This window comes from Kwoniella dejecticola, chromosome 5 (assembly GCF_000512565.2).
Source record: "Kwoniella dejecticola CBS 10117 chromosome 5, complete sequence".
Classification (NCBI taxonomy): domain Eukaryota; kingdom Fungi; phylum Basidiomycota; class Tremellomycetes; order Tremellales; family Cryptococcaceae; genus Kwoniella; species Kwoniella dejecticola.
The window spans coordinates 1,428,477-1,441,696 of record NC_089305.1 but is presented as its reverse complement, the minus strand read 5'-3'; the positions used below and the strand labels follow the sequence as shown (position 1 = coordinate 1,441,696).

Sequence of the window (13,220 nt, the reverse complement as noted above, 5' to 3'; positions counted from 1 at the left end):
ATCAGTAACTCACCACCATGCCCTCATATGATGAGAGAAACGAGGATATCGTCAGTAATTGTTATGAGGCGGAAGGTCGATTGAGGAGAGCTTGGGCTTATGGTCATGCCCAGGCTTATGAGAGGTTGTAAGTACCTCACCGACTCATCGCCATCTACCATGTCTATCTGGCATCTATCTCTATGTCGAAACGCAAAATTATGTGCTGAGAGCTGATCGATGCTTGCTCTGTCGCTTTGCTGGTGACAGAAGAAGGTTCGCAGAGTGGTTCGAAGATATATGGTTGGAGATTGATGATCTTACCGTAAGTCAATTCAGCTCAGCTCAATTTCGAACAAGGTGCCTGGAGTGAATGAGCTGATCCGCCACTTTGAGCATTAGGACGACTCTCAATTGAGCGACAGAGCTGAACGCGCTGCATTACTTGGTGAGTTCACATTCTTGTGGAGCTACAAGAGCCTTGGAAAGGGAGGGACGTTGACCTTGACAGTCAGCGTGCGAAGAGCTTCTTTGTTATGATCATATACCCTGCGAAGACTATTTGAAGTACATCGTTCGTATACGATGTTGTCTGAGACCAGACGAAGAATGGGACGATGTGAGTGATGATCATAAATTGATCGACTTGACGGGTGCTGATGATCGCCTGTGCTGATTAGTACCCTTACGATGTGACTGGGCTCGAGGTCAGCCAATCTCTATCAGTAGCCTAGGTGGCGAGGTTCTAGCTGATCAGAGATGATTGATAGGAGTCAAGCGAAGAGTCATCCGACGATGGGATGATGTTCCACATGGAGATCTAGGTCTGGTAGAAGAGCCAGATGGACAGTGATATGCTTCGAGCTCTGGAAGCCGAGTATGAGAATATCAGAATCTACGCCGAGAAGGATCCGTTGGTGATACTGTAGAATCGAATTAGCTTTATTGACGCACCGCTCAATTTTGAGTCGTGAACGTGTTGAACCGCGCACATCGCACTATGTACTCAGCTGTACAGTATCCACTATGTATTGAGTTGTATAATATCAAGTCCTCGCCTCCATCGACAAAAATCAAACATAAAGGATTTCAAAGGCTTTGCATCGAATCTTGTGCTCGCAGAACACGTTTGAATGGCATCACCTTGATTTCCCATTTTCGACGACCCATTCGTGTGAGCCAGATACACGACCAAAGAAGGGATTTACCCGAAGAACCGGCTTCCAGATGCGCCCTCTAGATCAGGCGACGAAGGTGGCACAGAGAGAGAGTACGCAATTGCTTTAGAACGTGTGATCGGCGAGAAACGTACGAAACGCACTACGCGCAGGGTGAAATCTGGGGTCCTCGTTGATCAGAACGATGAGAACTGGGGGTGGAACTATTTAAGGTTAAATGTAAGAACTGATAAACGTTCAAGGCACGGAAGATATACGTATCTTTCGATGTTCCTGTTTCCCACCCACCATTCAATTCAAACCTGCGTGCTTCTGCTTTTATGCGCGGCAAAGCAAAGCAAGGCAAAGCAAATGGCATTTTGCATTTTGCATCTTGCAATACGCCCTAAGAGCCAACGATGATCATCTGCCTTTCCCACGAGAGGGAAACGAAGTCATAGGAACAAGTCCAGATCTTGAGCAACTTGTACCACTTGATAGAGTTGAGAGAAGCAAGGAGTACTGAACTCGAGTATGCACTTAATTAGTAAATGGCCTTATTTTTCCTCAGAAAGTGCCCCGTGATTCCCCCAGCGACTTGCAAATGCAAACGCAAACGCATAATGGAATCTAGCTTCTATAGGTATAAGTTATTCCTCATTTTTCCCGGATCTCTTCTCTTGGCTCTTGGCTCTTTGCTCTTTCGTGCATTTCGGCGGGTCGGCTCATCGGTGCAGCCCGGATCTAAAAGAAGCTTTCGCCCTTTAGCTGTCTACAAGCAGCTTATTCCAGTAATTCTAAACGACGTATGTAAGTTGTATTGCGTACATGCATTCCCAGCATTTTCATTGAGATCCATTCAGTCTACGTTGCCTTTGGAGATTGTACAACGTATAAGTGAGAGTATCTTTCGGAACTTGTTCATCATCCGACGCATCTTCAATTGCGGCATCCATATCTACATAAAGGCGAAAGGGAGGAATTGCCGCTTTGTACCAAGCCCATCTTCAAGATTATCTTATGAACAGTAATCGATCTGGTCAGTCACACTGAGACAGAAAACTCTGCATCCAGCACAACAACGAGACGCCTTTACGAATCAACCCTCCGACAGAACCAGCAAGATGTTGCATGATATCGATAATACCTCTCTAGAACTTGAGTTCGGGGTGTTGGCGCTGAATCTGAGGAATATGTGGTATCAACATGGCTATACTGGATTGTGAGCCCTTCTACTGTGACCCTCCAGCTCCTCTTCGACACACATCATTCGCTCCAAGGCGGCAGGATGTGCGGACATCGCAGTGAACGACAGACAGAAGGTCGTGCTGATCAGTGACGAATGCCGTATCAGTAGACGGTACTTCAAACAGCACATAGCCGATATCTACAAACGGTTCGAATTCCTGATTGTTAGTCCACCCATTTTCAGTCTGATCACGAGGACGTTCAAGGCTGACTACGAAACGGGATGCGCAGGACGAAGATAAAGTGGATCCCGAGACCGTCAGAGCAGCCGAAAATGGTATGTGCAACGCCAGCTCCGTTCATGCTTATGCTTATGCTTTTGTTCCTGGTTCTGGTTCTGCCTTTCTCACATCCAAGTTGAGACAATTAATGATATGTGTGAATGAATAATAGCATGTAACGATCTCCTCGCTCTTCACGCAGTCCCAAACGAAACTTGGTTACCCTACGTTACAGGGATCAAGAGGAGATTATCCCAGTCCGGCGGCAGTAGTAGTGCGCAGGTGAGCGAGACTAAATCCTTGACTTGAGACGTCCATCCATCCCAGCTTTGACAATCATGCAGGGCAGTCTCTCGAAGGGGTGGAGGGGGCGAAGGGGCTAGGCGGGGCGAAGCCGCCTGGTGGATTGGGCTGCTCCATTTATTCGATACTGACTCTCTGATAATCGCATCGAATAGTCTTCTCCCAAGGATTCAACGACCGAGGAGAAATCTAATTCTTCGATTGGCGGAGTGGGCGTGGGCGACATGTTGTCTGTTCAAGAATATGAGAAGTTCTCAGCGAGTAGACTTTCGCATAGAAGAGCTACGGCGTGAAACGTGGGAGGTAGTCATGATCCCTCGTCGGTCTCACTCGCTTTTGTGCTTTCTACTTGGGTGCATGGGTTCTCAAGATCTGATTTCTGAAGATCGACGGCGGCGTCTGTGTGTGAGGAGGAAGGGATTCGAAGAGATTATATGACTTAACGATTGATGAGAATCGAGACGAGTTGTTTGGGAATTTACTGTATTGTATCGCATCTCGATTTGGATTGTATCAAGCAGTAAGTATTAAGTAATGCAGCATGACTCCTTGTGGCATATGCATATGCATGTATGTATGTAAGTATATGATATCCTAACCCACCACCGAATAAATTACAAGCAATTCCGACAAAGTAACGTGTATGCCAAGTATTGAAAAAATGAAGTAAAAATCACCCGTCCGAACGAAAAGATATCTACAATCAAGTACGAGTACGAGTACAACAGGAGCACAGCCTTTCCTTTCTTTCCATCTATGTGATTCAGCTGTCGGTATCACCTTTTATAGTAATTCGACTTTTCGTCCTTCGTTGCCGTGCCCGACTTAGTGCTCAGCTCAGACATACCAACTACGATCTCCCCTTCACCGTCCCTTCCGTTCTTCTCGACTTCAACCTCACCAGCTTTGATACCATTCTCACCCTGACCTTCCGCTTGAAGTTTCACAGTCTCCCCGTCGGCCAATTTAGCTTTAACGAACCCCTTCGCTGTGGATTTCAAGATCGCTCTTCGTCCGACTCCAGCTACGTCAATGTACACCACAGCTACGTTCTTCACTGATCCGCCCACCAAGGCGGTAGCTTCGCCAGCGTCGGCGCCGTACTTGTGCCTGACAGCCATGGAGTCACAATTAGCTTCAACTCTACTTGCGCGAGGTATATACATTCCAGAGTCCAGACGATGATATGATGACTTACCCGGCCGCTGACGAGGCTGCGATCGTACCGTTATTGATCAAATCATGAGCTGTCGCTTCTAGACTTGTCAGAACCACTTCTCCAGCTAAGAGTATCCTTCCTAATAAAGCTCGCTTCTTAGGCTGCGTCGTTGGTGTATTTGAACCTGACCCGGAAGCTGCAGGTGACATACCGAGCGGCTCGGAAGTGATCTTCTCAGAGTAAGAAGGAGGAGCGGCAGTACTGAAGCGATCTTGCTCGGCCAACAAAGTATCTGATCGACTGGGTATGGAGACCGTTTTAGCTCCTCCATTTTTCAGTGGGCTGGACGTACGCGGTAAAGGAGAAGTAGGCGAGTGCGAGTGTAGATGAGCTGGTTTGACGGGGACAGGAGGAGCATTTGTTGGATTTCGGACGGCATAGGGGACTGGGATATTCCCGGTGCCGTATTGACCGGTAGCTGTTGTTGATGATCTAGGGGGTAAAGGTGGTCCGCCATAAGGGGAAGCCGAGTCGATAGAGGCTTTTCGATAAGCTTCGACGGCTGGTTTGTAGCCGTGCGTATATGTCTTACCGGCCGCGGTGGAGATCACCTGATGACGTGAGTAGACTCAGCTTAGACATCGACTTCGTTCGGCTTGAGGGAGTGGGGGTAGGGCGATATACGTACACCTGTGATCTTACCGATCGTCGATTTGGTGACTGTGGCAGCTTTGACACTGCCGTTATGTACTTTGACGAAGTTCTGCTTGGTCTGAGGAGAAAATTTGACCGGCTCTGCCCTGGGCGTTGAGTGTTTTATGTATGTGTCCGCACCCGATATCATCTGTTTCCCCGACCAAGAGCTGAACGAAAGTAGCCCCTGACTACGGTCGGAAATCAGGCGAGGGGAAATTAGCTTTAGCTTTGAACCTTGTTCGTGAGGCATGTCATTTGTCTCACACGACTTCTATGACACATCTAGACTGAATGAAGATTGAAGGGGTACATACCTGACTTTATGTGCTCCACGCAATAACCAGTCATCCAGATCTTCTTCAGGTACAGACTTAACTTTAACTCTCAAGGCTTCTTGACCTTCTCGCAAATGACCAAAATCCAGCATGACCGGTTTATTCTTATCTTCATTCATCAATTTACGATCTTCCTCCACATCGAAAGTCTGATCCAATTCTCCGACGACTTCCCCATTATCCTCATTGATCAACACGATCCTTCCCCTCAATCCCTCCGGCGCCAGGGCCTCCTCCTGCCCACCTGCTCGCGACGTCGAAGCGTACTCATATGACGAGGGGTGCTGTTGAGGTGCAACGGTCACTCCTTCTAATGCAGACAAATCTTTGCCTAAACAGCCGTATTGCTTCAGAAGAACTTCTAGCGAATCGAGATCTTCCAGATCGGCTTGGGAAGACGGTAGGGGCAGTGTGAAGAGTACTGAGGCGTTGGGAATGGTGGTTGAAGATACTTGATAGACGATGCCGTCTTTCTCCTGGTGGGGAATCATCTGGGAGCTGGGTATGATAGGCATCTCGAATGTGGGTCCTACTTTTATCACGAGCCAGAAATCGTGTGTCGGTACAGGGGGATCAGCGGGAGAAGGTGAAAAGGGATTCGCTGTTTGACGACCGATCTCCGGCGGTATAGGCAGTGACACGCATTCGAGGCTACGAGGAGAGATTTAGTATCGTGGTTGATCAGTCACTGCTGCGCACACGCTTTTCGAAAACGTGAGCAGATGGGACTCACCGAAACTCGCCCCGAGCGAGAGTCATGGTTTCCTCATCATATATCTGAGAACTTTAGCATCAGCGTTCAATCAAAAGTCGAGTTGTTCCTTGTGGATCGGCGATGGCTTACCTGCTTGACTATAGCGTGCTCGATGGTCAACAAGAGATATCCGCTCGCTTCATTCAGATTCGGCGTCGATACGCCGCTGCGGCTCGGTGGACTAGGCGAGTATGACATGGAGATGAGAATGGAGACTGATTTGGCTTCTGGCTTGTCTGAGACCGCTGAGACGTTCTGAGCGAAGGGAAATTATGCACAGCTGGTACTGAGTTCTGCCAAGAGACTGATACACGGTGCAATCGGTCCTTTTTGAAACATGAAATATCATTAGGACCGTTGTAACCATGCGACCATGCATGACATTTATGAGGCGGACTGACAATCGTGACGTCACAAAAAAGCATTCACGTAATTAACGACGGTCATCTCCTTTGTTTCATTCACTAACACCGTCCAACTATCCAACTCGCAGTCCGTTGTCGTTATCTCGATGTCAGAAGCTACAGAGCTCTGATGAGGGAGTGCTAATGATGCATGCCCCGATCGGCTAGGTGCTGAGTCCGCCAGAAGATGGGAAGAGAGCGCAATTTAGATGCCCGAAATGATCTTCTTGACTTTTGATTGCTACTGTTGCAAAAAAAGCCCAAAATCAGCTATCACACCGTTGGTGAAACGGTATCATGCACCGTTGCCATTTGGACTCAACTTCTCTTCAAAACGGATTCGGTGCGGCAAGGGTTCGACTCCCTTACGGTGTAGCTTTTTTGACCTGTTTTTGAGCCGGCAACAGGGAAAATGATATAACCCGTGTGACATGCGACGCGCCTCTCCTTTTCGGGTGATTTGATTGATTCACCACAGCGTGAATGATGAACAGGGTCAAAATCCAGATGGGATTCAATCAACATTACAAGTTACTCATTTACATCACACCTAGCATCCTTCAAACATCCATTGATATACTGCTCATTCATTTTGCATCTTTCTATCCCAAGTACCGGCACTTGCGCACCAGTAAAGCACTTGAAGAGCAGTCAACCTTGTAGCAACGATAGCACACTCTCCTTTCACCTTTCTTTGAATCGGAAACAGAACAAGGATTATTGAAGACAACAATTGAAGCTTCCAAAGCCTTGTTCCTTCGCTTTCCTTCGCCCTTTCGCCCTTTCCTCCCTCCCCCTGCACCTTTTGTATATTGGGCTCTTGAGCCTCTTGTATGCCCAAGATGCCGATCACACATCTTCCTCTCGATCATCTCTTGTCATCGACCTCTCCTGAAGACTTCCCTGCCAGAAGGCAATTGTCGAACATTTCGACCGCTATCGCCAAAGCGAGAAAGATCGTCGTGGTGAGCGGAGCAGGTATAAGTTGCAGTAGTGGTATACCCGTGAGTTCGCAGCACCCCATTCGCATCTTCTTCCTTCGCGTACACCGCGAAATAGATCGCGTTTTCTGTTAGGCAGATATCCATCAGCCATCGCTTCTCGTTCTACTGATGCTAATCACGTATATATCTGCAGGACTTCCGATCTGCAGATGGCCTGTATTCTTTAGTGAAAGCACGATACCCCGACTCCTTCTTCTCAGGCAAAGAACTATTCTCATCCGGATTATTCAATAACCCAAATACCACGAGCATATTCTACACGTTCATAGCGGAGTTATCACTTGAATGCGCCAAAGCCCAGCCTACGCGCACTCATCATTTCATCAAGAAGCTCGAACAGAAGAACAAGCTCCTCCGATCTTACACCCAGAACATCGATGGTCTTGAACGACGCCTGGGTCTGGAATCTGGAGGAAGAGGGAATGGATTTAAGAAGAAGGAGACGCGTAATGTTGAGCTGCACGGTGATTTGGGAAGAGTCAGATGCGTCTTGTGTTTCAAGGATTTCGCTAGTACGCCTGAATACGTTAATTTGTTCAGAGAGGGGGAAGCGCCGGAATGTCCGGCTTGTGAGGAACGATGTGAGTGATCGATTGATTCCCTTGTCATGAGGTCAGGAGGGACAATGTTAATCGAGCTTTCGGGACATAGGTTTGTCGCGTATATCGCGATCAGCAAGAGCAACTTCAGTTGGAACCCTTCGACCGTCAATAGTATTGTACGACGAGCCCCATCCGCTAGGCGACGATATTGGCTCATTGACTACATACGATTTGTCGCGGCAACCTGATATTCTCCTGATCATGGGTACGAGTCTGAAAGTGCACGGCTTAAAGCGACTGGTGAAGGAATTCGCGAAGTCTGTGCATGCGCAGAACGCAGAATCATCCAGTACTGGGAGGAATAAGAAGAAGGGTATTGTGGTATTTGTGAATGCGACCCCGCCACCAGTCAAAGAATGGGAAGGGATAATAGATTATCACGTTCAGGGCGAGACGGATAAATGGGTAGAAAGGGTAGAAGAGGAATGGAGGAAGGTCAAGCCTCAAGATTGGGAGAAGCAGACTTTACTGGATGGAGAATTACCCGTTACAGCCAAACCTCGACCAATCAAGGGGAAATCCAAATCCAAAGCAAAACGTGAGTCGCCTTTGATGCTCATGAGGTCGTGGGAAAAGATCGCCGCGAAGAAAGATACTGACTTCGAAATCTTACGCAGCCAATCCAAGTACTAAACCCAAAGAACCTATACAACTACCTACTCCCCGTCCGACAGCTTCCCCACGATCGCCGGCAAAATTCCAAAGTGCTTCTCAGGCCGAGGGATACTCTTCCCCCATTCCTGTATCGAAGACCCATTCCGCCGATATGGGTGAGGGCGTGGGTGCGAACTATGGCTCTGATTCTGAGCTCAGCGATGCTCCGCCGACACCACCTTCGCCATGGTCGCCCTCGAAGAGAAGGTCGAACGCTTTCGATAGTCCGAGCAAGAAGACCAAATCGTTCGACAAAGATATACCTATCACTGGAATCAACGCTACTCCAGGCAAGGGTAATCTGTTCTCTTTCGCAGCCAAAAGTATACCCACGCCGACTGGAAAGGAAAATCGGAATGAGGATGAAAATGAAAATGAGAATGATTGGGTCGATGAGTGGGCTGTGTTTGACTCCACACTCGTTAAGCCATTGTCACATTCCAAGGATGACGGGATTAACGGTACTGCTGCGACAAGAGCAAGAAGCAAGGCTCTAGGAGAACGGATAGAGAATATATCGATACCCGAGAAGAAGGCGACGAAAAGCAGGAGTACTACCGTCAATAGCAAACCTATCATGGTCCGTAGTCCGAGGGCGCAAAGGCATAGGAGACCGACTGCTAAAGTCTTAGCTGCACTAGAGGGTCAGACATGATCCGACGATGGATGTGTCGGGCTTGTATTTGTTTTTGTACGATTCCGTTCGATCATTTTTGACATTGTTTAGTATATACTCTTGTTCCGACTCGTTGTGTCTTTATACCCTGGTCTCGTCAAGAGACGGCCGATCTGTAACTTTGTTTTCGAAAATACCCGTTGGCTCAGATATAATGATATTGATAACGATAGATGGTAAGCATGTAACATTGTATCCTGTCCTGTGCTTGCTTCATGTTCCGCTTGCTCAAGCAGTAATGACGGTGATATACTCCATGAGTGGATGATTCCAGTAAAACATGACAGTACTGTACTACTGCCACTGAGTGCGAGATGAGGATTGCTGTACGTGCGTAGTCGTAATCGTATTTTGTCGCGTGTTAGTCAAGTGCCTGGCTAGGCGTCGGTTCATACTAGTAATCACTTTGACTCACCTCATCATCATCATCTTTATATCATCTACTACTATAACCTAAATCATATCAACCACACGATACATATCTACCTAACATACACTAGTCTCCTTGTCGCCCATACCAAGAGGCGGCATATCCTCTCCCAGGGGACTCAAAGAGAGGCTGAAGATTGAAGGACACATCGGGTAATTCAATTACCTAGTCAACGCCGGTATATCCGTACTCGCTTTACCAGTGCATCCTTCCGTCGATTTGGGGAGACGCTAGCTTCCTTAGAGAACCTTGATTCCTATCATCAATCATCACTTCTTCGAAGACGGCGACGCCTTTCGTCATCCATCCTTATTCTTGTTCATCAAGATACATATCGAAATCGAATCGTGAACAGGTGAAGGCCGACGAGCATGTCGGCGCTTCAAACGAGCAGTGAGTGATGATTTGTATCACCTCGATCCCGGATTCAATGTTCGAGTGGACGTCATACCTTACTTCCTTTGTTTCGCTTGAGCTCGAGTGATATCATCTTCTTTCCACATATCATCGCTTGCTTCTTAACGCTGTCTCGCATCATGTTCATCGATCCATCGACCTTCCTTGGCCTTGGCAATTGTGATTCAGCTTACCAATCCTCCGAGGGTCAACGCTGACCTTCGCCTGTATGTCTATCTGTCTGCATTCGTAGTCATGCAACCTCCGAATGTATCATCGCCCACTCTCGCGACTCCTCGACCCAGCTCATTAAACCTCAGACCTTCCGCTTCCCCCGCGAAACATGCTGAAATACCTTTCTACCCGAATGGACAAAGCGAGACAGAGATAAATGCAGATAGGCAGGATGAGGAGCGCCTAGAGAACGGTATCGACGGGTGAGTCTCTCCCTAAGCCTCTCCCTTGACGCTATCTATATCTCCGTGATGGTCATGCTATCGACATGACAGACTGACCTTATCCTGTCAATTCAGCCGCATAACGCCCACTGCGGATAGTCATAGCAACCCGAGTCGAGCCTCATCATCGTCATCATCGAATCTGCCTTCCCCTAATCCTACCACAATATCTCTATCTAGCCAAATCACAAGCTCGACAAACCCTCCTCCTCCTTCATATACACCTACGAATGGCCTCAACGGCTCGAATCCAGCGGAAGTGGGCTTTGGCTCTGCCCAAGCTGAAGAACAGCTCAAAGGTGCTCTACAATCGAAAGATCGGTTGTTCCTTCTTGTGCTCTCCAAGGAGTTCGAAGCTTTCATCGAGAAGCTCGTCCTCAACAACGGTCAATTGCCCTCGGATATGGACAATGGCACAATACAAACCCCGACCACTTCCACGTCCCTCATGGCTTCCTTGACCTCGAGCACAAATATCAACGTTACCCCGACAAGCAAGTTCCAGAGAATGCTAGTCTATAAGACTGCCGAGTGGTACGGACTGAAGGCCGTACCGGGCCAAGAAGGAGCCATGATTGTCGGTGTTCAGAGCAATCTCAACGATAGAAGGTATTTATCACCTCGATATCTTCGTCAGGTTCATGAGAGGCTGTGAGAGCTGACCTATGCTGTTAATATAGTTCATCGTTGAGGTTGTCGGATCTGGTGCCGGTCGCACCAAATATGGAAGGACAAACGCAGAAATTCCAGATAATGAGAAGGGCGCCTACTCAAGGTGACGCGTCTGGAAGTTCGTCGCCTGCGGAAGGCTCGACATCATCCGGTGGACCCAAGTGGAAGACAATGGAAGAAAGAGAGGCAGCATATGCTGCTGCTAGAGAGAAGATCTATGGCAAATCTGTCGACTCGGACGAAGCTGTTGAAAAGGCTGGTGTTGACGGTCGTCAGACTGTTGAACCACCCGCTGCGGTGGACGATGATATCGATCCTGTGCCTCGACAATTATACCAACGATTCGAAGTGATCTATCCATCTTTGTATCATCCACCCAAAGTCGAACTCAATGCTCCGCCGCCGATACCTGCCCCGAATCCAGCTATGGCGGAAACATATCCCTCTCCACCTTCCAGCGTGTATAGCTATCAATCGAGCTATCCTTCTTACCCCCAGCAGATGGATCCAAATGGATATTCAATGATGCCTCAAGGCTACAATCATGTTCCAGCTATGCAAGCACAACAGCCTCAGCAAAGCTACGGGATGACACCACAGGGGTATATGGACGGAAATCAAAATGGATATATGATACCGCCCCAACCTCAACAGAACGGATATTCAGCTCCTATAGGCTGGCAACAGCCTCAAAATCACAACGGATACCCATCGCAGATGTCACCCACGTATCCACCATACGGCATGCAACCGCAGAATAGTATAAATGGGCCATCACAAGCATGGGTGTACTCTCCACAACCCCAACAACAACCCATGCCCATGATACCGCAAGGTGTTCCTTACGGTTTTCCACCGCCGCCTCCGCCTAAACAGCATCAACGTCCATCGCAGTTTCGGCAAGGAAGCTATCCTCCGCTGGTACAGCCTACTCCTGTCAGACCAGCAATACAACCCCACAGCTCAGCTTCCAGTAGCATATCTTCTCGATCGTATCAAGATGGTTCGAGGCCTCACTCGAGGGGTTCAACAACAAGTACGAGGTCTGCAGCCAGTAGTGTGAGACTTGGTGCGATGTACCCCGCTAATCAGGGACCTGGGTATCGGCAGAGAGCCATGAAAGGTCAGGGAATCAACGGCATGACTACTCTCGGCTTGGGTGGTGGAACATTGGGCTCAGAGGGCAGAAGGAATACTCGGGGTCATAGCCCCGTAAGCTCCATCTAATTCATCTAGACAACCTGACCTCAACCAAGACTTTGTACTGACTAAACATTGATACATCTTTCCGACAGTCGTCGGCTACAACAACTTCATCTCGCTCGTCGAGAAGAACATCATCAATACAGCTTTCAGCCCCAACATCTGCGCAACATCAACTACCTCAGCGGCCCGACTGGGCAGCCAACAATGTCCCATATCATCCGTCCCCGCTTCCTGTCCCCGGATCAGCAGGTCTCAATGGCTTCGTCAACGTTCCACCAAGTAATGTCGAATTTCCTCCTTTGCTAAGACAGGGTCAAGGTACGAATGCAGAGCCGATGCAAGTCGAACGTGTCAAATTGAAACCACCAGCTGGATCAGTTTGGAACGGTAATACCGTGAACACGAAGCAGCCCACGTCTCATACACATACAAATATCAATACCGGTAATGGTTCGACGGGGAACGAGCAGAAAATAAGTATATTACCTGGACCTTCCTCGAGAACCCCAGCACCTATACCTCAGCAACAACAGCAGCAGCAAGAAACAGTTGACCCGGATTTCCCGAGGAGATTACCCACTAAACACCAGCCTGTTCTATATGATCCCTCGGCGCAGACCAATTCTTCTTCTTCGCATCCACACTCAAGACCGTCCTCTGTCAATACGAATAAATCTACCATCGCGAACTCGACTTCTAACTCAGTCTCGACGTCGAATGCAAGTGCGGCACTGTCGGCAGAAGAGATAATAGAAGCGAAATTGGCCCAGATCAGTATCAATAATGGAATTCCGATTGGAAGTGCGCCCAGCACGAGGGATGGGGGACCTGGGAAAAGCTATGCCAAAGTGCTTAGGAGGGATTAG

General features: G+C 48.4%; 5 protein-coding genes across 5 annotated transcripts; 4 read left to right on the top strand and 1 right to left on the bottom strand.

Annotated features, from left to right (window-relative positions):
• Positions 1–17: 17 nt before the first annotated feature.
• On the top strand, positions 18–803 carry I303_104632 (uncharacterized protein; the record flags this gene model as incomplete). Its single annotated transcript, XM_018407690.1, has 6 exons — positions 18–127; positions 250–304; positions 382–427; positions 495–598; positions 660–686; positions 750–803. The coding sequence occupies 6 exons, from the start codon at positions 18–20 to the stop codon at positions 801–803; spliced, it is 396 nt and encodes a 131-aa protein (XP_018262901.1).
• A 1,457-nt stretch (positions 804–2,260) lies between these two features.
• On the top strand, positions 2,261–3,201 carry I303_104631 (uncharacterized protein; the record flags this gene model as incomplete). The annotated part of the gene is made up of 5 exons (XM_065968997.1): positions 2,261–2,358; positions 2,494–2,548; positions 2,616–2,661; positions 2,778–2,887; positions 3,064–3,201. 5 exons carry the CDS (start codon positions 2,261–2,263, stop codon positions 3,199–3,201), a joined length of 447 nt encoding a protein of 148 aa, XP_065825069.1.
• A 483-nt stretch (positions 3,202–3,684) lies between these two features.
• I303_104630 (uncharacterized protein) lies at positions 3,685–6,050 on the bottom strand (the record flags this gene model as incomplete). The annotated part of the gene is made up of 6 exons (XM_018407692.1): positions 3,685–4,018; positions 4,107–4,678; positions 4,756–4,951; positions 5,078–5,749; positions 5,832–5,875; positions 5,943–6,050. The coding sequence occupies 6 exons, from the start codon at positions 6,048–6,050 to the stop codon at positions 3,685–3,687; spliced, it is 1,926 nt and encodes a 641-aa protein (XP_018262903.1).
• Positions 6,051–7,098: 1,048 nt separating this feature from the next.
• I303_104629 (uncharacterized protein) lies at positions 7,099–9,171 on the top strand (the record flags this gene model as incomplete). The annotated part of the gene is made up of 4 exons (XM_018407693.1): positions 7,099–7,260; positions 7,394–7,841; positions 7,912–8,400; positions 8,480–9,171. 4 exons carry the CDS (start codon positions 7,099–7,101, stop codon positions 9,169–9,171), a joined length of 1,791 nt encoding a protein of 596 aa, XP_018262904.1.
• Positions 9,172–10,273: 1,102 nt separating this feature from the next.
• On the top strand, positions 10,274–13,220 carry I303_104628 (uncharacterized protein; the record flags this gene model as incomplete). Its single annotated transcript, XM_018407694.1, has 4 exons — positions 10,274–10,455; positions 10,552–11,085; positions 11,157–12,360; positions 12,444–13,220. The coding sequence occupies 4 exons, from the start codon at positions 10,274–10,276 to the stop codon at positions 13,218–13,220; spliced, it is 2,697 nt and encodes an 898-aa protein (XP_018262905.1).